Below are 26,550 nucleotides of genomic sequence, written 5' to 3' on the forward strand. Positions count from 1 at the left end.
CGCAAAATGTATGATAAAGATGAAATAAAAACCCTTTTTTTCGTATTAATCTCATTTCTGACGTACACAGTGACGTCACAGCTCGAACTGTCATGGCGGCGGAAGCTCAAGTTTTTTCAAGACGAAAATAAAGACAAAAATGGGCCATTATCAAATTAAAGGAAAAAACCTGAAAATGTTTGTAACGTTAAAATAGCTGTTCAATAAATAAAAATAAAAATACAAAGAAAAAGTCTGTTTCTTTATTTCATTTTTTTCATTTTGTTTCACCTCATAAAATAAAATAAAATAAAATAAAATAAAATAAAATAAAATAAAATAAAATAAAATAAAATAAAATAAAATAAAATAAAATAAAATAAAATAAAATAAAATAAAATAAAATAAAATAAAATAAAATAAAAAAAATAAAATAAAATACAATTAAATTAAACTAAAAAAAAATTCTGTTGAAAAAAAAACGAGTTTTAAAATAAGAACAACATCAAACTATTTTTTTTCGTATTAATTTTTTTATTGACTTCTTATAAAGTACATTGAAATGTATTCACCAAATCATAAAAATGAAATAAAAAAAAACTCGTAACTTTTTTTCGTATCAATCTCATTTCTGACGTACACAGTGACGTCACAGCTCGAACTGTCATGGCGGCGGAAGCTCGGTTTGAGGAAAGCGAAGTTAAACGTGAGTAAAAACAAGACAAAACGATGACAAACAGTTCCTTTCGTCGCCGGTACCGGGTCCGCGGGGACGCCCTGTCCTCGTGTGTCGGTGCAGCGCCGGGAAACACGCCGTTACTGCGGGGGTTTCAGCGGGAACGGACGGTTACACGGCCCCAGCGCGGAGCTGCACCACAGGGCCCAAACATGACGGAGATATCAGGGAAATATCAGGGAAAAATCAGGGGAATGTCAGGGGGAAATGACAGAAAACACGAAGCACGAGCGGCGCAGATCCAAACCGCGGCCTGTGCGGGTCTGTGCGCGCAGTTTAGTGGGATAAAAGTCCGGGTTTAATGTTGTTTTGTGAAGGGGAGGCCTCTGCGCGGAGCTGCACAATGGGGCCCAGAGCAGGAAATGCGCCTTAGTTCAGGATTCTAGAAGAAAATAATGTTTCTCTCTATAAGACTAAGTGGATTCATAAAATAATAAGAGCATATGCATTTGTCTTTGTTAAGGTTCAAACGTAGTTTTTTAGGCTCATGTTCTGCAGGTTATTATCATGTCTCACTATTTACCCAACCTTTGTGTTTCATGTGGGTGAACATTAGGGCAAATAAACACCGCTTTCCCATCTCAATTATATTCGTTTTTCATCATCAGATTTTTTTTCCATAATTATTTTGTTGGGTATTCAACTCATTTTTGTAACAATTTTTTTTTTTCTTTGTCACATTTTTGTCATTTTGTCGTCAACTTTTTGTCAATTTTCTATCACTTTTTTTTGTCATTTTTTTGTCATTTTTTCATCAAATTTGCATCAATTTTTTGTCATTTTTTGTCACATTTTTGTCATTTTTTCGTCAACTTTTTGTCAATTTTTTTCATTTTTTGTCACGTTTTTGTCATTTTTTCGTCAAATTTTTATCAATTTTTCGTCAACTTTTTGTCACATTTTATGTCATTTTTTGTCACATTTTTCGTCATATTTTTTGTCATATTTTTGTTGTTTTTTCGTCAAATTTTTATCAATTTTTTGTCATTTTTTGTCACATTTTTGTCATTTTTTGTCATATTTTTGTTGTTTTTTGTCACATTTTTGTCATTTTTTCTTCAACTTTTTGTCACATTTTTGTCATTTTTTGTCAAATTTTTGTCATTTTTTCGTCAACTTTTTGTCAAATTTTTGTCATTTTTTGCCAGTTTTTCATAAATTTTTCGTCACTTTTTTGTCACATTTCCATCATTGTTTTCGTCTCAGTTTTGTCGCTCTTTTCACACCTTTTTTCCAGAAGCTTTTGGATTGGGGTAAAGCCAAACTGGAGAAAATGTGCTTGGTTCAGGTGGGAGTTAAGGGGTTAACTCATGACCTTTCACAATAAAGTCCACAGAGGGAAATGAAAGAGACTGACCGTAGATTTAACCAGGATTTCATTACGTTTCCTTGAACCGCTGGAGTCGGCCTGTAGGAAGAATATCATTGCATGTGTTAAAGTTGGAAAAGGAGTGATTTAAAGTGACCTGTTGTTTTCAGCCTGTGTCGGCGGAGACTCGTCTGTGGGACTCGCAGAGAAAGATGACGTTTCCGACAGCGACAGCAGACCCTCCACCACTACTACAGGTACTGACCATAGAGCTCCACAGTCCCGCCTCCTCTCCTCAGCCCCGCCTCCTCGCCACAGCCCCGCCTCCTCTGTGGTTCTAAAGCGAGCGCAGAGTCAGACGCAGGTGAAAAAAGCACGTCTGAGATCCATCTAGTTTAACTGCGAGCCTTCATCCTAGAACTACATTACCCAGGATGCTCGGGAGTCCTATGATCGACTACGAGGCTTTTGATTGGTGGAGCTTCACGTTCCCACACGTGTTTATTTACTGTAATGCAGAAAACATTATAAACAATGTATTCAAACATAACGCAGGCAGAGAGTTGACGTTTTATCCATGTCTAACACTGAGAGTAAGAAAAACGACCAAAAAATCTTCCCAACGATCCAATTAAACGAACCACCATCATTTTTATTCCCATTAGCAGGATTCAGATTGTTTAACCCCTTAACTCTCACCTGAACCGAGCACATTTTCTCCAGTTTGGCTTTACCCCAATCCAAAAGCTTCTGGACAAAAAGGTGGGAAAATAGCAACAAAACTGAGATGAAAACAATGATGGAAATGTGACGAAAATGTCACAAGAAATTGACAAAATTTGACAACAAAATGTCAAAAATGTGACCAAAAAATGACAAAAAATTGATTAAAAAATGGATGAAAAAACAAAAAAAATTGTGATAAAAATTTGACAAAAAAATTGACAAAAAAATGACAATAGTCTGACAAAAATCTGATAGAAAAAATGACAGAAAAATGACAAAAAGTTACAAAAATGAGTTGAATACCCAACAAAAAAATGATGGAAAAAAGATGACGTGAGGAAAAAGATTCTCTCGGTTCAGTCGGGACTTAAGAGGTTAATAGTGAAATAATACAGAACTTTTGTCCGCAAAGTAAAAGAAACTGGCCGTGTTTGCTGAAAACCTGGTTGCCTTGACCAGCGGGCGCGATGTTGCAATGGTTCTTGGGATACGGAGTTTCTATAGTCAGGAAGTGAATGATGTCACAGCCTTGTACCTTTGCCTTTTCTTCAACATCAAGTCTTCTTTTTGGATTGAAATCAAACATTTTATGGTCACAAATTGCTACTTAGCTGATCAGCTTTTGCGCTGACGTTAAACTCTTAATATTTGAATTTTTTTTTGCTTCCGGAGCAACAAGACTGCAAGGGGCGGGACTGTGGAGCTCTATAGACATGATATTAATAGACTCCGCCTCCTACTGTGAAGGGCGGGATCTTCACAGTAGACTCGGCCCTCGCGAGGTCCGTAGTTCGGTCGTAGCCGCGCCATTAGCTCTGATGTAGGGAGGCACCGATACCACTTTTTCTAAAACCGATACGAGTACTTGGATTTAAGTACTCGCCGATGCCGAATACCGATACCAGTACAAGGCATTTTCTTCAACGTTCTTACTTTTTTCACAGCAGATTGGTTTGTAATTAGTTAATTTACTCGTGTACATTTCCTTAAGGCGAGACACTGCAGGTGAACAGGGAACAAACATAAATGTAGAGATGTCAATTTGAAGCTTTTGCTGAACATCACAGATATAAATATGAGAAAAAAATGTGTTGCATTTTTTCTGTCATTTTATGTTTTCACATAAAAATAAGGCATTTTGAGCATTAAAATGGCCAAAATTGTCTATATTTTGGGCAACGAAATCAAAATAATGAATTGAGCCAGATTAAATGTTATGGTTTTATTGACATATTAGTAACTCAGATTTTTTCAGAGGGGATTTGGATATTTTGTTTAGTTTTTCAATAAACTAATCATCAGTGAAAAAATCTGTAAAAACTCAAATTCCGCCTGTTTTTTTGGTTTCAAAGTTGAATAAATCAGGCTAGGAATTAGATATTAAAAAATCCCTCTGAAAAAACCTTCAAAACCTTGTTGTGTCTCAGCCTGTAAAGTGTGGAGTCTGTGGGAGCTTCTATAAGGGCTCAGGCTCTGCCCGAGTGCGGCTTCTCTCATTCAGAGAAAACCAGCCCTGAAGTTTTGTAGCGAGTGCGCATGCTCGGCCCGTTCTTCCACTTTTCCGCTCCAGCGTCTCGTAGGAGGAAAAACACCATATTTGGGCGAAAGCGTCATCACGGGGCCCCTTAGCAGGACACGTGGATGTCAAATCTGTCAATATTTATGAATGAAAACCCGCGGGAAAGACGGCCTTTCTACTTCCGGGTCGCCCCCACCTCGCAGACAAAACATCATCAAATAAACATCATCATTTTTATATCTGACATGAAAACTAAGATGTAAAGGGAGGAAAACAGATACAAATCTCCACTTCCACCACTGCGGGAAACATCAATACTTTCACCTGAAGTGTCTCGCCTTAATTAAAGTCGGCGACACATTTAAGAGCAGTTATAATAGAATTGTGCTGATGCCATTTATTTATTTATTTTATCATCATTCAATATAATTGTTTATTTTTATGTCTCTGTCCATCATAGACAGAAAAGCCCATGTCCTAAAGCTCCCAATGCCTGAGCTTTATTCATTTATGTGTTTTTATTTAACAATAGTATTGAGATGTTTCTTAAATGGTCTCTTTTCGTCTTTACTTCAGCTCCTGTAGATTTTCTCGTGTGTTTGTAGTAACTTAGCGAGAAGCTACAGTGTTTTCATTGTTCTGCAGCTCATTTTCCCTCAATATAAACATGCTGTATGTCTTTAGTTTGGATTTTCTGAGGACTTTTTAGTCGCTGGGTTAGTTTTTCAGATGAATAAACCCCTGGGCATAAAACGGCGTCAGAATGGCCAAAACTGTTAGCCGCGAGTTAGCATCGTTAGCCTGTAACGGCCTGTCAATCAAAGTCCGGCCCTCACTAGTGTACGAGATTTCTAAGATGTTTCTTTCGCCTGGTTCCTTTAATTGTGCCTAACCCAGCGTCAGGAGGAATATCTCACTGCAATAAGTTTTAAAGAGGGGGTGTTCTGCTTTAAAGAGGGGGTGTTCTGCTTTAAAGAGGGGGTGTTCTGCTTTTGTCAGTCCCATAGCACCAGTCTATATCTCACTACAATGATGACAAACCTTCTGCTGGTCTGTAAATGCAGTAAATCAGAATAACTGCCTTGTATAAAATGTCTCTCTCAAAATGGCTGTAGTGAATGTCTTGAAATAGGCCTCTGTCTCTTTAAGAACCTCTGAGCCTTTAGACACGCCCCCTCCACACGCTGTCTGTGGCATCAGTGGGGAGGGGGTTCTGCTGAGGAGCAGTGGTTGGTTACTCGGCTGGTGACCAAAGCTCGGAGGCGTCTCCAGGAGGTGGGGGCGTTCCTAGGAGGACTCAGGCAAACCTATCCCTAAAATGGCCGCCATCAGAGTTTTTACAGATTACTCAGAAATACGTGGGGGGGTACTGACCACACCCACTGTCAGGCTCTGGTCAGGCTGGTCCTGTTGGTGAAGCTGAAGCTCTTGTTGTTTTTTCAGAGCGACACATTTCCATCCAGAGTCGCATCGAGGACCTGGAGGCTCTGGTCGACCTGGACGGACGTGAGTTCATCAGCGGTTATTCACTAATGAAACGTTAATAAAGCTTATGAAGTTAGAAAATCATGAGTAAATGAGAGGAAGCTTCTTCATGGATGAATAAGTGTTTCAAAAATCATCGTAAAAAGGTCTAATTTGTCTCTAATTAAATGCTTAAACAGTGTAAACTCTTTACAGACTGGATTCGGCCCCGTCAGGTAAAGCTCTGTCTGTTTCTGTTGTAACAGTCTCACATTCAGGATCAGTGCATTCATTTAGACCAATCAAGGTTAAAACCGGTCTTTAAAGTTCCTCTGAATCTTTCCATGAGTCCAAACAGGAAACACGTGACTGCACAGTTGGCTTTGAATTAAAGGGATGTTTCAGCATGTTTGACATAGGGCCTCATTTCCTCGTTATCCAGAGTGTTGCTGATTTATGGAGATATTCTTTCTGTAATTCATGCAGTTCTTATGTTTGAAGAGTTTCGTGGCGCTAGGCTAATGCTAGGCTAATGCATGTCTATGGTATCAGCTAGCCTGCATTAAAAACAGCCTGACCCGCTCCACAGAGCACCTGAGGCAAATCACTGATAACACCAGACTAACCATATACATGTCTGTGTCCACGCGGCGGCGGAGTGATCTGCTAGAAAATAGTCCCTCAAAATGCGATCATTCTTGTGATGCAGGTCAGTTATATTCACAGACATGTATATGGTTAGTCTGGTGTTATCAGTGATTTGCCTCAGGTGCTCTGTGGAGCGGGTCACACTGGTTTTAATGCAGGCTAGCTGATACCATAGACATGCGCTAGCCTTGCATTAGCCTAGCGCCACGAAACTTACTTACATCCTGAAATATCCCTTTAATTTGATTTGAAGAAAAAGAGAAAAACGGCTTAATATCCAATGCTATCTGATACATGTAAACACATGACATGGGCTCAGTGCTAATGTTAGCCACACTCGCTAATTCTACTTTTTCATCCTACACATCGACAATGGATGCGTTTAGTTTTAGACTGAAGGTTTAAGTGAGAACTTTTAATGGGACTATGCAGAGTTTATAAATGTTAAAGGAATAGGCCACCGTTTTTACATACTAAGATATGTTCTTACCTAACCTTAGCCGAGTTAATATATCCCCGTCTGGTCTTTGTCCGTGCGCTCACACATACGCAGCCTCTCCCACATGTCATATAGCTCCAAAAAAGCTCACGATAGAAGCTACCAAGCTCTTCCACGTGTTCCCTATTTAAATAAAGTTACGTGAAGTGTTTTCATGTGAAGTATATTTACACAGAAATGTAACATGTCGATTTTATAAGCAGATAAAAAGGGGGACTATATTGTGAGGCGTAATGATACGAGGAGTAAAACGTCCGCGCAGTAACTCCTAAAGGTTATTGACGGAAGTGAGCGGGGAAGTCTTTAGGAGTTACTGCGCGGACGTTTTACTCCTCGTATCATTACGCCTCACAATATAGTCCCCCTTTTTATTTGCTTATAAAATCGACATGCTACATTTCTGTGTAAATATACTTCGCATGAAAACACTTCACGTAACTTTATTTAAATAGGGAACACGTGGAAGAGCTTGGTAGCTTCTATCGTGAGCTTTTTTGGAGCTATATGACATGTGGGAGAGGCTGCGTATGTGTGAGCGCACGGACAAAGACCAGACGGGGATATATTAACTCGGCTAAGGTTAGGTAAGAACATATCTTAGAATGTAAAAACGGTGGCCTATTCCTTTAAAGGGGCAAGTTTGCCGTTTTATACTCACTACTGCCACCTCAGGTCATACGTGTAACTGCAGCTTCTATATTAAGCTGGTGCATGACGGCACTTAAGACCTGAAGTAACACCTTTCTGAGAGACAGTGCAGGATTGTAGAGGCAGTTGTGGTGAACAGGTCTGAGCTCATTCTACACAATACGACATGGAGGAACATGTGGGGAGGAAATACTTTTAACATTTTAAACTCTGTATAGTCCCTTTAAGACTAAGTATTTTCCTCCCCTACATGTTCCAGATTCTAAAATCCTGCCCTGTCACTCAGAAAGGTGTTACTTCAGGTCTGAAATGCCGTCATGCACCAGCTTAATACAGAAGCTGCAGTTACGTGTAAGACCTGAGGTGGCAGCAGTGAGTATAAAATGACCAACACAGAAAGTATCGATACCTGCTCAGGTGAATATCCAGCTTCGATACCACTTAAGTATGGATTTAGTATTGAGTGATGGATTATTGTGATGGCGCCCCCTGTGGGCCAGGACGTCCCTGTAACTCTGTCCTCTGTTACAGCCGGGAAGAAGGCGTGTCCGCTCTGTCCTGAGGAGAAGTTTAAATCCTGCTACAGCCACAAACTGAGGAGACACCTCCAGAACCTGCACTGGAAGGTCTACATCGAGTTCCAAGGTCAGTCACACATGCTCCACTTTAACCCCTTAACTCCCGCCTGAACCGAGCACAGTTTCTCCAGCTTGGCTTTACCCCAATCCAAAAGCTTCTGGAAAAAAGGTGTGAGAATAGCAACAAAACTGAGACGAAAACAATGATGGAAATGTGACAAAAAAGTGACGAAAAATTGATGAGAAAGTGGCAAAAATGTGACAAAAAAATGACCAAAAAATGACAAAAAAGTGAAAAATAATTGACAAAAAAATGACAAAAATTTGACAAAAAAATGACAAAAAATGGATTAAAAATTTACAAAAAAAATTACAAAAAAATGATAAAAAATGTACGAAAAAATGACAAAATGTGACAAAAAATGACAAAAATTTGACAAAAAAAAAAGACGAAAAATGTGACGAAAAAATTACTCAAAATTGACAAAAAAAAAAGCCAAAAATGTGATAAAAATGTGACAAAAAAATGATGAAATTGAAATTGATGAAAAAATTACGAAAAAGTTACAAAAATGAGTTGAATGCCCAACTAAAAAATGATGTAGTAAAATCCTCTGGGTTCAGGCGGGAGTTAAGAGGTTAAATATCCTGGTGTTCAGTCTCACATGTTCCACTTTAAATATCCTGGTGTTCAGTCTCACATGTAACACTTTAAATATCCTGGTGTTCAGTCTCACATGTAACACTTTAAATATCCTGGTGTTCAGTCTCACATGTTCCACTTTAAATATCCTGGTGTTCAGTCTAACATGTTCCACTTTAAATATCCTGGTGTTCACTCTCACATGTAACACTTTAAATATCCTGGTGTTCACTCTCACATGTAACACTTTAAATATCCTGGTGTTCACTCTCACATGTAACACTTTAAATATCCTGGTGTTCAGTCTCACATGTAACACTTTAAATATCCTGGTGTTCAGTCTAACATGTAACACTTTAAATATCCTGGTGTTCACTCTCACATGTAACACTTTAAATATCCTGGTGTTCAGTCTCACATGTAACACTTTAAATATCCTGGTGTTCAGTCTAACATGTAACACTTTAAATATCCTGGTGTTCAGTCTAACATGTAACACTTTAAATATCCTGGTGTTCACTCTCACATGTTCCACTTTAAATATCCTGGTGTTCAGTCTCACATGTAACACTTTAAATATCCTGGTGTTCAGTCTAACATGTTCCACTTTAAATATCCTGATCACTCTTCCTGTTCCAGGGCAGAGGATGTGCATCTGTCACCTCCCGTGTCGGACGCTGAAGCCCAGCCCGTCTGAACAGGTACCTCCCCGAGCGGGCAGCAGGGGGCGCCGCTGTGTCCATGATGTTTCTGTTGAGCCTCCCCGAGCGGGCAGCAGGGGGCGCCGTTTGTTTCTGATGTTGAGCCTGTGCTCTGGTTTGCAGTCGCCGCGGCTCGTGGCCCATTATCACTGCGTGGTGTGTTCAGGGACCATCGCCCGGAAAACAGACATGATCAGCCACCTCAAACGCCACAGCAACCGCGGAGAGACGCGCTCGTCCTTCAGCCAAGACCCGGAGCAGGAGCCGGGGCAGGAGGCGGAGCAGGAGCCAGGTGAGGAGCAGGGGGCGGGGCAGGAGCCGGAGCCAGGTGAGGAGCAGGGGGAGGGGCAGGAGGCGGAACAGGAGCCAGGAGAGGAGCAGGGGGCGGGGCAGGAGCAGGGGGAGGGGCAGGAGCCGGAGCAGGAGCCAGGTGAGGAGCAGGGGGCGGGGCAGGAGCCGGAGCAGGAGCCAGGTGAGGAGCAGGGGGCGGGGCAGGAGCCGGAGCAGGAGCCAGGTGAGGAGCAGGGGGCGGGGCAGGGGGCGGAGCAGGAGCCAGGTGAGGAGCAGGGGGCGGAGCAGGAGCCGGGGGAGGAGCCGGGGGAGGGTCAGGAGCCAGGTCAGGAGCAGGGGGAGGGTCAGGAGCTAGATCAGGAGCAGGGGGAGGGTCAGGAGCCAGGTCAGGAGCCAGGTCAGGAGCCAGGTGAGGAGCAGGGGGCGGGGCAGGAGCCGGAGCAGGAGCCAGGTGAGGAGCAGGGGGCGGGGCAGGGGGCGGAGCAGGAGCCAGGTGAGGAGCAGGGGGCGGAGCAGGAGCCGGGGGAGGAGCCGGGGGAGGGTCAGGAGCCAGGTCAGGAGCAGGGGGAGGGTCAGGAGCTAGATCAGGAGCAGGGGGAGGGTCAGGAGCCAGGTCAGGAGCCAGGTCAGGAGCCAGGTGAGGAGCAGGGGGCGGGGCAGGAGACAGGGCTGGAGCCAGGGGAGGAGCAGGGGGCGGGGCAGGAGCAGGGGGAGGGTCAGGAGCAGGGGGAGGGTCAGGAGCAGGGGGAGGAGCAGGGGGCGGGGCAGGAGACAGGGCTGGAGCCAGGTGAGGAGCAGGGGGCGGGGCAGGAGGCGGAGCAGGGGGCGGGGCAGGAGGCGGAGCAGGAGCCAAGTGAGGAGCAGGGGGCGGGGCAGGAGACAGGGCTGGAGCCAGGTGAGGAGCAGGGGGCGGGGCAGGAGGCGGAGCAGGGGGCGGGGCAGGAGGCGGAGCAGGAGCCAGGTGAGGAGCAGGGGGCGGGGCAGGAGCCGGAGCCAGGTGAGGAGCAGGAGCCGGGGCAGGAGCCGGAGCAGGAGCCAGGTGAGGAGCAGGGAGCAGGGGGCGGGGCAGGAGCAGGAGCCAGGTGAGGAGCAGGGGGCGGGGCAGGAGCCAGGTGAGGAGCAGGAGCCAGGTGAGGAGCAGGGGGCGGGGCAGGAGCAGGGGGCGGGGCAGGGGGCGGGGCAGGAGCAGGGGGCGGGGCAGGGGGCGGGGCAGGAGCCAGGTCAGGAGCCAGGTCAGGAGCAGGGGGAGGGTCAGGAGCCAGGGGGCAGGTCCAGAGTGGAGCCATAACCCGTGTAGATCCTTGACATTCTCTGGTCTCTGCCTCAGCCTCGTCAGGCCGGACCCTGGAGATCCTGAAGGAACTGGGCACTAACGTGCAGCTGCTGCCCAACCACAGCACCCCCATGAAGAGCGACACCTACTTCAACCGCAAGATGAAGGCCAACAGGTGGCGCCGCAGACACTGAACACAGCTGTATTTACTGATCATGTCAGATGTTTGAACACAGCTGTGTTTACTGATCATGTCAGATGTTTGAACACAGCTGTATTTACTGATCATGTCAGATGTTTGAACACAGCTGTGTTTACTGATCATGTCAGATGTTTGAACACAGCTGTATTTACTGATCATGTCAGATGTTTGAACACAGCTGTGTTTACTGATCATGTCAGATGTTTGAACACAGCTGTATTTACTGATCATGTCAGATGTTTGAACACAGCTGTATTTACTGATCATGCCAGATGTTTGAGGGACAGTGGTGTTGGTGTCTCCACAGGCAGCTGGTGTTCTGCGCTCTGGCCGTCCTGTCTGAGGAGAGGAAGCCTCTGGACTGTCTGGACGCCTTCGGGGCCACAGGTCAGTCTGGGTCACATGACTGTTTCTGCTGCTCCGTCTGTGAACGTCTGACAAACCTCCTTCATCAGAAACGTGTGGTCAGGCTTTAGTCAAAGAGCTGTTTTTAACTGGACGTGGTTTGGTTTTCGTCATTAAAGAAGTGGCATCATTATAATTATAAACACACAGTTATGATCAGATTATCGCTGATGACGTCCAGACATTATATTATTATCGTGCGTGATTTCAGAGTAACTTCAGCCTAAACCCTTTGGTCGCACTGTGCCTGTAATAACGTTTAGGGCGGGGTGGGCAACGTCAGGCCCAGGGGCCAAACCCGGCCCTCCAGCAGAGAACCTCTGGCCCCCAATATGATTTTGAGAAACATTATTATGCACATAAGGGATCAGTTACCTGTTAAAGTATCTAAAATGGGAGAAATAGTGTCTTTTCATAGTGTTTTAGTTTTAAATGTCCTGTGCAGATACAAAAAAAAAGATAAAACGGTGATTCTCAACTGGTGGGTCGGGACTCACGCCCACAGGGAACCTTTTTTCCAATATTTTCCATCTGGAACTACACGGAAACACACCGGGGTCTGTTAAAATTAATATTATTGGGTTGTTTTGATCATAGTTTCAGTCTGGATAGCAAAACATTTGTACAATATTTTAAACAAATACAATATTTTATACAATATATGACAAATTATAGCTTTGTTTGGGTCACAGCTTGTAATGTAGGTACTGGCGGGTCCCGAGGCCGGATACGATGGGGAGGTTTCTTCTTCTGCTCTTTCGTCTGTTTGAAACAATTTGAAAAACATTTAAAAAACCGGAGCAAGAAACAGCGTTGGAAGCGTTCCTGTAAATCAAGAGGTTTTTGGAAAGGCTTCCTGACACTTGTTGCTGCGACGTATCTAGCGTTGCTCTGATTGGTTGATGCCGTCTGTCAATCACGCCCACCGGGAAATCGTCGAGATCCTGCGGCTCCCAGACTATTCACCTTATTCCGCCCACTTTTGCCACTTTTTGCGTTGTCTCGGCGCCTCGTTGTCCAGACACTTCCGGTCGAGCGCGAAGCCCGTTCATTTTAACGGAGAACGAGGGGAAATATTCTCAGCTCAAATCTGATGTTTAGTCGATTGATTTGTGTAAAATGTCCTATGTTCATTTGCACAAACATGTCGACACTGCAGCGTTTCTCTGTCGGCCTGAAAACGGCTTTGTTTTCCTGTAGTGACTGATTTTATGTGGACTTCTCCAGTGCCACGTTAACACATAAGAGAAAAGGGGCGGGCACTATTCATGGCGACGCCCACGCGAGCCTCCGGAATAAAGTGAATATGTCTTTGAAATGTCTCAGAGAAAGCAGGTCGTTTGGCAGGACAGGCAAATGTGAAGCGTCTTTGAGTGTCCAGAAACGCACCGTATAAAACCAGTGCATTATTTAGTTTGGTGTTTACAAAGTGACCTAACAAAGGTGTGTGTGTTTGTGTGTGTTTGTGTGTGTGTTTGTGTGTGTGTGTGGGCGTGTCCACAGGCATCATGGGGCTACAATGGGCCAAACACCTGCGCGGCGGCGTGCGCGTCACGGTCACGGACGTCAGCGACACCTGCGTGAACATGATCCGGGAGAACTGCGAGCTCAACCGGATCCGCGTGGCGTCCGGGAGTCCTCGCCCCGAGCCCGGCCCGGAGCCCGGGGGCGGGTACCTGACCACCGTGGAGGTCGCCAAGATGGACGCCAACGTCATGATGCACCTGCGCGCCTTCGACTACATGTGAGTGACAAAGACACACTCAGGGTTTAAAGGTCTTATGTTCTGAGTAATGGCCGCCGTGGTCTTTACACACTCTGAATAACAGGGTTTAAAGGTCTTATGTTCTGAGTAATGGCCGCCGTGGTCTTTAATACTCTGAATAACAGGGTTTAAAGGTCTTATGTTCTGAGTAATGGCCGCCGTGGTCTTTAACACTCTGAATAACAGGGTTTAAAGGTCTTATGTTCTGAGTAATGGCCGCCGTGGTCTTTAATACTCTGACTAACAGGGTTTAAAGGTCTTATGTTCTGAGTAATGGCCGCCGTGGTCTTTAATACTCTGAACAACAGGGTTTAAAGGTGTTATGTTCTGAGTAATGGCCGCCGTGGTCTTTAATACTCTGAATAACAGGGTTTAAAGGTCTTATGTTCTGAGTAATGGCCGCCGTGGTCTTTAATACTCTGAACAACAGGGTTTAAAGGTCTTATGTTCAGAGTAATGGCCGCCGTGGTCTTTAACACTCTGAATAACAGGGTTTAAAGGTCTTATGTTCTGAGTAATGGCCGCCGTGGTCTTTAATACTCTGAATAACAGGGTTTAAAGGTCTTATGTTCTGAGTAATGGCCGCCGTGGTCTTTAATACTCTGAACAACAGGGTTTAAAGGTCTTATGTTCTGAGTAATGGCCGCCGTGGTCTTTAATACTCTGAACAACAGGGTTTAAAGGTTTTATGTTCTGAGTAATGGCCGCCGTGGTCTTTAATACTCTGAATAACAGGGTTTAAAGGTCTTATGTTCTGAGTAATGGCCGCCGTGGTCTTTAATACTCTGAATAACAGGGTTTAAAGGTCTTATGTTCTGAGTAATGGCCGCCGTGGTCTTTACACACTCTGAATAACAGGGTTTAAAGGTCTTATGTTCTGAGTAATGGCCGCCGTGGTCTTTAATACTCTGACTAACAGGGTTTAAAGGTCTTATGTTCTGAGTAATGGCCGCCGTGGTCTTTAATACTCTGAATAACAGGGTTTAAAGGTCTTATGTTCTGAGTAATGGCCGCCGTGGTCTTTACACACTCTGAATAACAGGGTTTAAAGGTCTTATGTTCTGAGTAATGGCCGCCGTGGTCTTTAATACTCTGAATAACAGGGTTTAAAGGTCTTATGTTCTGAGTAATGGCCGCCGTGGTCTTTAATACTCTGAATAACAGGGTTTAAAGGTCTTATGTTCTGAGTAATGGCCGCCGTGGTCTTTAATACTCTGAATAACAGGGTTTAAAGGTCTTATGTTCTGAGTAATGGCCGCCGTGGTCTTTAATACTCTGAACAACAGGGTTTAAAGGTCTTATGTTCTGAGTAATGGCCGCCGTGGTCTTTAATACTCTGAATAACAGGGTTTAAAGGTCTTATGTTCTGAGTAATGGCCGCCGTGGTCTTTAATACTCTGAATAACAGGGTTTAAAGGTCTTATGTTCTGAGTAATGGCCGCCGTGGTCTTTAATACTCTGAATAACAGGGTTTAAAGGTCTTATGTTCTGAGTAATGGCCGCCGTGGTCTTTAATACTCTGAACAACAGGGTTTAAAGGTCTTATGTTCTGAGTAATGGCCGCCGTGGTCTTTAACACTCTGAATAACAGGGTTTAAAGGTTTTATGTTCTGAGTAATGGCCGCCGTGGTCTTTAATACTCTGAATAACAGGGTTTAAAGGTCTTATGTTCTGAGTAATGGCCGCCGTGGTCTTTAATACTCTGAACAACAGGGTTTAAAGGTTTTATGTTCTGAGTAATGGCCGCCGTGGTCTTTACATACTCTGAACAACAGGGTTTAAAGGTTTTATGTTCTGAGTAATGGCCGCCGTGGTCTTTAACACTCTGAATAACAGGGTTTAAAGGTCTTATGTTCTGAGTAATGGCCGCCGTGGTCCTTCCCCTCTCTGTCCGCAGACACCTGGACCCGTTCGGTTCGGCCGTGAACTTCCTGGACGCGGCGTTCAGAAACGTGCGTAACCTGGGCATCGTGTCGGTGACGTCCACGGACACCGGCTCGCTCTACGCCAAGAGCCCCAACGTCACGCTGCGGCTCTACGGCGCCTCCGTGGTGCGAACCGAGTACTACAGGGAGCTGGCGGCGCGGGTCGTCCTGGACGCCGTGGCCAGGTACGAGTCCAGGGACGCCCAAACTCTTTACAAACACGTCTCTGCAGCGTTTACACAAGGCTTTAAATCGGATGTGGATGAAATGATAGAAAAGTACAGCTGCCAAAGCACTGAATCTGAACCACACCAGCCCGGTCTCAGGAGACAGAGACGAGGCTGAAGGAAGGGACTTGTGTCAGCTCATATGAACTAGGGTCAGGTCATGGGCCAACGGGGCGGGGGGCGACAGGGCGGGGCCGACAGCACCGCGTGTCAAGACGGTCCGTTAGGAAAAGGAGCCTTGATGCTAACTATCATAGCCACTTTAGCATAGGGACCTCTGATGCTAGCTAGCATAGCCACTTTAGCATAGGGACCTCTGATGCTAATTATCATAGCCACTTTAGCATAGGGACCTCTGATGCTAACTATCATAGCCACTTTAGCATAGGGACCTCTGATGCTAACTATCATAGCCACTTTAGCATAGGGACCTCTGATGCTAACTATCATAGCCACTTTAGCATAGGGACCTCTGATGCTAACTATCATAGCCACTTTAGCATAGGGACCTCTGATGCTAGCTAGCATAGCCACTTTAGCATAGGGACCTCTGGTGCTAACTATCATAGCCACTTTAGCATAGGGACCTCTGATGCTAACTATCATAGCCACTTTAGCATAGGGACCTCTGATGCTAACTATCATAGCCACTTTAGCATAGGGACCTCTGATGCTAACTATCATAGCCACTTTAGCATAGGGACCTCTGATGCTAACTATCATAGCCACTTTAGCATAGGGACCTCTGATGCTAACTATCATAGCCACTTTAGCATAGGGACCTCTGATGCTAACTATCATAGCCACTTTAGCATAGGGACCTCTGATGCTAACTATCATAGCCACTTTAGCATAGGGACCTCTGATGCTAACTATCATAGCCACTTTAGCATAGGGACCTCTGATGAAGAACAGGACATGAAGAACCTGTGTGTGCTTGCAGGGCGGCGGCTCGCTGTAACAAAGGCGTGGAGGTGCTGCTGGCCGTGGCCCTGGAGCACTTCGTCCTGGTGGTGGTGCGGGTCCTCAGGGGCCCCTCTCAGGCCGACGAGTCCGTGAAGAGGCTGCGGCGGCTGGTGCACTGTCAGTGGTGTGAGGAGCGGGTGTTCCTCAAGCACGGCTCCCCCATCCACGGTAAGCTGCGCCTCACACCATGCTTTCAGTCTCCTGTGAGGAGGACAGAGGTGCTACAGCCACGGTACCGCCCCCTAGAGTCAGGACAGAGGTGCTACAGCCAAGGTACCGCCCCCTAGAGTCAGGACAGAGGTGCTACAGCCAAGGTACCGCCCCCTAGAGTCAGGACAGAGGTGCTACAGCCAAGGTACCGCCCACTAGAGTCAGGACAGAGGTGTTACAGCCAAGGTACCGCCCCCTAGAGTCAGGACAGAGGTGCTACAGCCAAGGTACCGCCCACTAGAGTCAGGACAGAGGTGCTACAGCCAAGGTACCGCCCACTAGAGTCAGGACAGAGGTGTTACAGCCAAGGTACCGCCCCCTAGCGTCAGGACAGTCCAATATTCCATTGTGGACTTTTTTCTTCTGACAGTGGCAGGGTAGTTATCCTCAGAGTGGTTATCCTCAGTGGAAGGGTGGTTATCCTCAGGTTGTGGGTTCGATTCCCGATCTCTGCTTTCGTTTCAGACTCTTTGCCGTGTTCGTGTCAGGGGACGTTGCCGGGGAAAACGGCGGTGACTCTGGGGCCGCTCTGGTGAGTGAGACGACGCCATTACTGCGATTTCTGACGAGAACGTTCCATTAACTGTAACAAAAGATGGCGCTGTGATCCAAATATGGTCATTTCCTGTGTGGGAGGCAGCAGCGAGTAGGGGAAGCTGCAGACCCGGAGCCGAGACAGAAATACCGTGAAGCAAATCCACCGTGATAGTGCGCCCCCTCCTGGTAAAGACGGATATACGACGGTATTAGGTCTTGGGAAGATTGATTTGAACTCAACGAACGTGAGACTTTAACCGAGTTATTTCATTTTGGGATTTCTTAGGAACCAATATAGAAATCGTAGATGCTTCTGTTGTTTAATAAAGATAGCATGACACATTAATGTTGTTTTAAAGATAACATGACACATTAATGTTGTTTTAAAGCTAACATGACACATTAATGTTGTTTGATAAAGCTAACATGACACATTAATGTTGTTTTAAAGCTAACATGACACATTAATGTTGTTTTAAAGCTAACATGACACATTAATGTTGTTTGATAAAGATAAGATGACACATTAATGTTGTTTGATACGATGACACTTTAATTTTCTGCTTAAGATAGCGTTTATACTAGTTGCAAATGAGTAAAAACAATAAATAATCCCATTTACATGCCACCCAAAAGTGCAATTGCAGGCTGTAAAGTAAATATATCATTTATTCATGTATTACGGGTCCCTTTTTGTGGCAAATTATTGCATATTTTAACTTTTAAGAATCTTGGCCTTGACACTCTTGAGATTTTTAATCTCAACGAATTTTATCCTGGATAAATAAAGGACAAATATATTTTTTTTGAAAAAAGTCATGGCACCATTATGTATAATAACATTATGTATAAGCTACATTATGCATATGTCATTCCAGACTCGTTTTGAACGTATTATTATTATTTTCATTATTAGCCCAGAATTACATTTGATTTTTACACATTAAAGACATCAGTGTTGATCTTTTGTTTTAGTGAAGTTGACAGAAAGATGCTGCTGAATTTAGGAAACAGGGAAATCCCTGACGGTACAAATTATATTTTTTACTGTTATAGCATCTGCAAACTAACATCATTAACCCAATGATTTCTCTCCTTTCTTTACTGATTACAGCAATGGCCGTTACCACAATAAAGATATTGTCTCTGTCCCTTATTGCACAAATGAACAAGTGAAGGCTCTGTCCTACAAAATACAATGAAATATTGGAGTAAAACATAGTTTTAATTTCATAAAATAACCCAAATAATAGTATATGTAGCCTAAACTAAGTTACATGTCAACACTAAATTACACAAAATAATACAAATGTAAAACATGAGCTAAATACCGTCGTTTATCCGTCTTTACCAGCAGAGGGCGCACTTTCACGGTGGATTCGCTTTTCACGGTAGATCTGTCTCGGCTCCGGGTCTGCAGCTAAAGACGGGAGGAACATACACAGGTGCATGTGCAGACAAAGAGCCTAAACTTTAACATCTGCACTTCAGTCGCTCCATAAGACTCTTCACAGGCCTCTCCTCTGATTGGCTCCTGCCTGACTCTCCTCTCCTCTGATTGGCTCCTACCTGACTCTGCTCTCCTCTGATTGGCTCCTGCCTGACTCTCCTCTCCTCTGATTGGCTCCTACCTGACTCTGCTCTCCTCTGATTGGCTCCTGCCTGACTCTCCTCTCCTCTGATTGGCTCCTGCCTGACTCTCCTCTCCTCTGATTGGCTCCGGCCTGACTCTCCTCTCCTCTGATTGGCTGCAGGAGCGGGCCGCTGTATAACACGGGGTTCCTGCGGCAGATGCTGAACGCCGCCGTGCGACACTCGATGGACGACATTCAGCCGCTGCTCAAGACGCTGCTGTGCGAGTCCGAGTGCAGCACCTTTAAAACCCCACCACAGCCCTTCAGCCAAGGTACCGCCCCCTAGAGTCCGGACAGAGCTGCTACAGCCAAGGTAAGGCCCCCTAGAGTCCGGACAGAGGTGCTACAGCCAAGGTACCGCCCACTAGAGTCAGGACAGAGGTGCTACAGCCAAGGTACCGCCCCCTAGAGTCAGGACAGAGGTGCTACAGCCAAGGTACCGCCCCCTAGAGTCAGGACAGAGGTGTTACAGCCAAGGTACCGCCCCCTAGAGTCAGGACAGAGGTGCTACAGCCAAGGTACCGCCCCCTAGAGTCAGGACAGAGGTGTTACAGCCAAGGTACTGCCCCCTAGAGTCCGGACAGAGGTGCTACAGTCAAGGTACCGCCCCCTAGAGTCAGGACAGAGGTGTTACAGCCAAGGTACTGCCCCCTAGAGTCCGGACAGAGGTGCTACAGCCAAGGTACCGCCCCCTAGAGTCAGGACAGAGGTGCTACAGCCAAGGTACCGCCCCCTAGAGTCAGGACAGAGGTGCTACAGCCAAGGTACCGCCCCCTAGAGTCAGGACAGAGGTGTTACAGCCAAGGTACCGCCCCCTAGAGTCAGGACAGAGGTGCTACAGCCAAGGTACCGCCCCCTAGAGTCAGGACAGAGGTGTTACAGCCAAGGTACCGCCCCCTAGAGTCAGGACAGAGGTGCTACAGCCAAGGTACCGCCCCCTAGAGTCAGGACAGAGGTGTTACAGCCAAGGTACCGCCCCCTAGAGTCAGGACAGAGGTGTTACAGCCAAGGTACTGCCCCCTAGAGTCAGCGCAGAGGTGCTACAGCCAAGGTACCGCCCCCTAGAGTCAGGACAGAGGTGCTACAGCCAAGGTACCGCCCCCTAGAGTCAGGACAGAGGTGTTACAGCCAAGGTACCGCCCCCTAGAGTCAGGACAGAGGTGCTACAGCCAAGGTACCGCCCCCTAGAGTCAGGACAGAGGTGCTACAGCCAAGGTACCGCCCCCTAGAGTCAGGACAGAGGTGTTACAGCCAAGGTACCGCCCCCTAGAGTCCGGACAGAGGTGCTACAGCCAAGGTACCGCCCCCTAGAGTCAGGACAGAGGTGCTACAGCCAAGGTACCGCCCCCTAGAGTCCGGACAGAGGTGCTACAGCCAAGGTACCGCCCCCTAGAGTCAGGACAGAGGTGTTACAGCCAAGGTACCGCCCCCTAGAGTCAGGACAGAGGTGCTACAGCCAAGGTTCCGCCCCCTAGAGTCAGGACAGAGGTGTTACAGCCAAGGTACCGCCCCCTAGAGTCAGGACAGAGGTGCTACAGCCAAGGTACCGCCCCCTAGAGTCAGGACAGAGGTGCTACAGCCAAGGTACCGCCCCCTAGAGTCAGCGCAGAGGTGCTACAGCCAAGGTAACGCCCCCTAGAGTCAGCACAGAGGTGCTACAGCCAAGGTACCGCCCCCTAGAGTCAGGACAGAGGTGTTACAGCCAAGGTACCGCCCCCTAGAGTCAGGACAGAGGTGTTACAGCCAAGGTACCGCCCCCTAGAGTCAGGACAGAGGTGTTACAGCCAAGGTACCGCCCCCTAGAGTCAGCACAGAGGTGCTACAGCCAAGGTACCGCCCCCTAGAGTCCGGACAGAGGTGCTACAGCCAAGGTTCCGCCCCCTAGAGTCAGCACAGAGGTGCTACAGCCAAGGTACCGCCCCCTAGAGTCAGGACAGAGGTGCTACAGCCAAGGTTCCGCCCCCTAGAGTCAGGACAGAGGTGTTACAGCCAAGGTACCGCCCCCTAGAGTCAGGACAGAGGTGTTACAGCCAAGGTACCGCCCCCTAGAGTCCGGACAGAGGTGCTACAGCCAAGGTACCGCCCCCTAGAGTCAGGACAGAGGTGCTACAGCCAAGGTTCCGCCCCCAAGAGTCAGGACAGAGGTGTTACAGCCAAGGTACCGCCCCCTAGAGTCAGGACAGAGGTGTTACAGCCAAGGTACCGCCCCCTAGAGTCAGGACAGAGGTGTTACAGCCAAGGTACCGCCCCCTAGAGTCAGGACAGAGGTGTTACAGCCAAGGTACCGCCCCCTAGAGTCAGGACAGAGGTGTTACAGCCAAGGTACCGCCCCCTAGAGTCAGGACAGAGGTGTTACAGCCAAGGTACCGCCCCCTAGAGTCAGGACAGAGGTGCTACAGCCAAGGTAACGCCCCCTAGAGTCAGGACAGAGGTGCTACAGCCAAGGTACCGCCCCCTAGAGTCAGGACAGAGGTGTTACAGCCAAGGTACCGCCCCCTAGAGTCAGGACAGAGGTGCTACAGCCAAGGTTCCGCCCCCTAGAGTCAGGACAGAGGTGCTACAGCCAAGGTACCGCCCCCTAGAGTCCGGACAGAGGTGCTACAGCCAAGGTACCGCCCCCTAGAGTCAGGACAGAGGTGTTACAGCCAAGGTACCGCCCCCTAGAGTCAGGACAGAGGTGCTACAGCCAAGGTTCCGCCCCCTAGAGTCAGGACAGAGGTGTTACAGCCAAGGTACCGCCCCCTAGAGTCAGCACAGAGGTGCTACAGCCAAGGTACCGCCCCCTGGAGTCAGGACAGAGGTGTTACAGCCAAGGTTCCGCCCCCAAGAGTCAGGACAGAGGTGTTACAGCCAAGGTACCGCCCCCTAGAGTCAGGACAGAGGTGTTACAGCCAAGGTACCGCCCCCTAGAGTCAGGACAGAGGTGCTACAGCCAAGGTACCGCCCCCAAGAGTCAGGACAGAGGTGTTACAGCCAAGGTACCGCCCCCTAGAGTCAGGACAGAGGTGTTACAGCCAAGGTACCGCCCCCTAGAGTCAGGACAGAGGTGTTACAGCCAAGGTACCGCCCCCTAGAGTCAGGACAGAGGTGTTACAGCCAAGGTACCGCCCCCTAGAGTCAGGACAGAGGTGCTACAGCCAAGGTAACGCCCCCTAGAGTCAGGACAGAGGTGCTACAGCCAAGGTACCGCCCCCTAGAGTCAGGACAGAGGTGCTACAGCCAAGGTAACGCCCCCTAGAGTCAGGACAGAGGTGCTACAGCCAAGGTACCGCCCCCTAGAGTCAGGACAGAGGTGTTACAGCCAAGGTACCGCCCCCTAGAGTCAGCACAGAGGTGCTACAGCCAAGGTACCGCCCCCTGGAGTCAGGACAGAGGTGCTACAGCCAAGGTACCGCCCCCTAGAGTCAGGACAGAGGTGTTACAGCCAAGGTACCGCCCCCTAGAGTCAGCACAGAGGTGCTACAGCCAAGGTACCGCCCCCTGGAGTCAGGACAGAGGAGGTCCTGCCCCCTAGAGTCAGGACAGAGGTGCTACAGCCAAGGTACCGCCCCCTAGAGTCAGGACAGAGGTGCTACAGCCAAGGTACCGCCCCCTGGAGTCAGGACAGAGGTGCTACAGCCAAGGTACCGCCCCCTAGAGTCAGGACAGAGGTGTTACAGCCAAGGTACCGCCCCCTAGAGTCAGCACAGAGGTGCTACAGCCAAGGTACCGCCCCCTAGAGTCAGGACAGAGGTGCTACAGCCAAGGTACCGCCCCCTAGAGTCAGGACAGAGATGTTACAGCCAAGGTACCGCCCCCTAGAGTCAGGACAGAGGTGTTACAGCCAAGGTACCGCCCCCTAGAGTCAGGACAGAGGTGTTACAGCCAAGGTACTGCCCCCTAGAGTCAGGACAGGTGTAAATAATGATCATGAACTAATAATCCGTTTGTTTTCAGTGGAGTGCGGCGTCGTCATCAGGACGTTACAGAGCGACGAGGCCGAGCTCACAGGTCAGTACTTTTACTGCAGTCACAGAGTACTTTTACTGCAGTCACAGAGTACTTTTACTGCAGTCACAGAGTACTTTTACTGCAGTCATAGGTCCGACCAGTACGAGTTCATGTTACTCGTGCAATACTTTTAATTTACCACAAGTAATTTTAGTGTAGAAACATCTGAAACTAAATTGACTGTTGTTTTGCTCATTATTTCAGGTTGTTGTTTATTCAGTATTATTTTGTGGGAAAAATAAAGTATTTTAAATTCTATAAAAGAAACATAAGAACCGCTGTTCCAGAGAATGATTATTTTAATGTTTCTAGGGAAGAGGAAGTCGTCTGAAGACGGAGGAAACTTAGTGAAGAAGCTGAAGTCTGAGAGTTCACTGGAACATCCTCCATTTTACTACAGTATCCACCGCCACAGCATCAGAGGCCTCAACATGCCCAAGTACTACTATTATACTACTACTACTACTACTACTACTACTACTACAGTATCCACCGCCACAGCATCAGAGGCCTCAACATGCCCAAGTACTACTATTATACTACTACTACTACTACTACTACTACTACTACTACTACTACAGTACTACAGTATCCACCGCCACAGCATCAGAGGCCTCAACATGCCCAAGTACTACTATTATACTACTACTACTACTACTACTACTACAGTATCCACCGCCACAGCATCAGAGGCCTCAACATGCCCAAGTACTACTATTATACTACTACTACTACTACTACTACTACTACTACTACTACTACAGTACTACAGTATCCACCGCCACAGCATCAGAGGCCTCAACATGCCCAAGTACTACTATTATACTACTACTACTACTACTACTACTACTACTACTACAGTATCCACCGCCACAGCATCAGAGGCCTCAACATGCCCAAGTACTACTATTATACTACTACTACTACTACTACTACTACTACTACTACAGTATCCACCGCCACAGCATCAGAGGCCTCAACATGCCCAAGTACTACTATTATACTACTACTACTACTACTACTACAGTACTACAGTATCCACCGCCACAGCATCAGAGGCCTCAACATGCCCAAGTACTACTATTATACTACTACTACTACTACTACTACAGTACTACAGTATCCACCGCCACAGCATTAGAGGCCTCAACATGCCCAAGTACTACTATTATACTACTACTACTACTACTACTACAGCATCCACCGCCACAGCATCAGAGGCCTCAACATGCCCAAGTACTACTATTATACTACTACTACTGCTACTACTACTACTACAACAGTATCCACCGCTACAGCATCAGAGGCCTCAACATGCCCAAGTACTACTATTATACTACTACTACTACTACTACTACAGTACTACAGTATCCACCGCCACAGCATCAGAGGCCTCAACATGCCCAAGTACTACTATTATACTACTACTACTACTACTACTACAGTACTACAGTATCCACCGCCACAGCATCAGAGGCCTCAACATGCCCAAGTACTACTATTATACTACTACTACTACTACTACTACAGTACTACAGTATCCACCGCCACAGCATTAGAGGCCTCAACATGCCCAAGTACTACTATTATACTACTACTACTACTACTACTACAGCATCCACCGCCACAGCATCAGAGGCCTCAACATGCCCAAGTACTACTATTATACTACTACTACTGCTACTACTACTACTACAACAGTATCCACCGCTACAGCATCAGAGGCCTCAACATGCCCAAGTACTACTATTATACTACTACTACTACTACTACTACAGTACTACAGTATCCACCGCCACAGCATCAGAGGCCTCAACATGCCCAAGTACTACTATTATACTACTACTACTACTACTACTACAGTACTACAGTATCCACCGCCACAGCATCAGAGGCCTCAACATGCCCAAGTACTACTATTATACTACTACTACTACTACTACTACTACTACTACTACTACTACTTTATTACTACTATTAATAGTACTGCTACTGCTCGGTCAGGGTGATGTGGCCAAAACATATTTCACAATATAGAAAATAAACATCACGATAACAATATATTTGATGATGTCATTTGCACAGTGTCTGCTCAGTATCTGCTCAGCGTCTGCTCAGTATCTGCTCAGTATCTGCTCAGTATCTGCTCAGTATCTGCTCAGTATCTGCTCAGTATCTGCTCAGTATCTGCTCAGCGTCTGCTCAGCGTCTGCTCAGTGTCTGCTCAGTGTCTGCTCAGTCTCTGCTCAGCGTCTGCTCAGTATCTGCTCAGTATCTGCTCAGTATCTGCTCAGTATCTTCTCAGCGTCTGCTCTCAGTGTCGGCTCGAGGCTGAACTTCTGTCCGTCTGCGCAGGTTGAATAAGTTCCTCCAGTTTCTGACCGAGGCCGGGTTCAGAGTCAGCCGGACTCACTTCGACCCGACCGGAGTCCGAACCAACGCCGACCTCGGCCAGTTCACCGCCGTGTTACGGAAGTACAGCAGCCCCACGGGGACCACGGGGACCACAGCAGGGACCGCCCCCACTGCAGGGACCGCCCCCGTCACAGGCCCCGCCCCCACTGCAAGGGCCGCCCCCGTGGACGCAGCAGACCAGGCCTAGAGGCTCAAGTCGCTTTATTTATTTCTTAGTGAGAGATTTTTATGTTTCTGAATCGATCAGTGAAAACTTTATAAAGTCACTTCTTTTTTTGGAAGAAAATGAAAAATTAAAGTGTGTGTTTTCATGAATAAGTGTTTTGTGTTTCGTTCGGCTTCAGTTTCAGGACCACATACGAAAACATGTACAATAGGCTCAGGTTAATGAGGCTTTTGAGTGAGTGAGCCTGTTCCTCGTTTGGCTGTAGATCAGTTTCTAAGTACATTTCAGTCCTGTATCTGTACTTTTACTTGAGAATATTGAGTACGTAAGAGGAACAGGACCTCAAGGACCACTAACTCAAACAGGTCTAAGCTAGGTCAGGTCTAAACCAGGTCTAACCCACTAAACCGAGTCTGAACCGGGACGAAGCTTTGAAAATGAAAATCCTTTTAACCCAATTTCAAAGTGTAGTGAAATAAAAGTAAAATGTTTTCATCATAAAATGTACTTAAGTAAAGTAAAAGTACCTTTAGCTTGTACTTTCCACCACTGTTCCTCTTCTCCTCCTGTCTGAGGCGGCTGCTCTGGTGCTGCTGCAGAAACGCTGTTAGTCAAGTTTATTATTCAGCCCCGGCACCTCCGTCTGTGTCCAGCAGAGGGCGCGCTCTCCACTAGAGAGGCGCGAGGTGAGTCACCGGTGTGCGGGAGAGGAGAGGGAGGAGGTTAGGTAGAGGGATGAGGGAGGATAAGGGAGAGGGGGGAGGAGGGAGAGGAAAGAGGAGGAAGGAGAGGAGAGGAAAGAGGAGGAGGGAGTGGAGGAAAGAGGAGGAGGGAGGAGAGGAAAGAGGAGGGAGGAGAGGAAAGAGGAGGAGAGGAAAGAGGAGGAGGGAGGAGAGGAAAGAGGAGGGAGGAGAGGAAAGAGGAGGAGGGAGTGGAGGAAAGAGAAGGAGAGAGAGGAAAGAGGAGGAGAGGAAAGAGGAGGGAGGAGAGGAAAGAGAAGGAGAGAGAGGAAAGAGGAGAGAGGAAAGAGGAGAGAGAGGAAAGAGGAGAGAGAGGAAAGAGGAGAGAGAGGAGAGGAGAGGGGAGGGGGGAGA

At 47.0% G+C, this 26,550-nt stretch overlaps 2 protein-coding genes across 2 annotated transcripts in view; one reads left to right on the forward strand and one right to left on the reverse strand.

The window, feature by feature from the left end:
* LOC306964895 (interferon-induced very large GTPase 1-like) overlaps nt 1-26,550 on the reverse strand; it is a 470,425-nt gene that overhangs the window by 94,309 nt on the left and 349,566 nt on the right. The window lies entirely within an intron of this gene.
* trmt1l (tRNA methyltransferase 1-like) lies at nt 639-25,525 on the forward strand. Its single transcript, XM_079557718.1, has 16 exons — nt 639-685; nt 2,195-2,281; nt 5,713-5,775; nt 8,060-8,173; nt 9,389-9,450; nt 9,574-9,742; nt 11,069-11,189; nt 11,524-11,603; nt 13,125-13,365; nt 15,284-15,496; nt 16,482-16,672; nt 17,180-17,246; nt 19,006-19,157; nt 22,822-22,875; nt 23,188-23,314; nt 25,231-25,525. The coding sequence occupies exons 1-16, from the start codon at nt 646-648 to the stop codon at nt 25,475-25,477; spliced, it is 2,028 nt and encodes a 675-aa protein (XP_079413844.1). The 5' UTR covers nt 639-645; the 3' UTR covers nt 25,478-25,525.

This window comes from Gobius niger (genome assembly GCF_951799975.1).
Source record: "Gobius niger genome assembly, chromosome: 6".
Lineage (NCBI taxonomy): Eukaryota > Metazoa > Chordata > Actinopteri > Gobiiformes > Gobiidae > Gobius > Gobius niger.

Excerpts from the sequence above, each read along its gene's own strand:
- trmt1l (XM_079557718.1), top strand. The coding sequence starts at position 646 with ATGGCGGCGGAAGCTCGGTTTGAGGAAAGCGAAGTTAAAC. Across the intron at positions 9,451-9,573 it reads AGCCCAGCCCGTCTGAACAG|TCGCCGCGGCTCGTGGCCCA; the intron begins GTACCTCCCCGA and ends TCTGGTTTGCAG. Across the intron at positions 9,743-11,068 it reads GGAGGCGGAGCAGGAGCCAG|CCTCGTCAGGCCGGACCCTG; the intron begins GTGAGGAGCAGG and ends TCTCTGCCTCAG.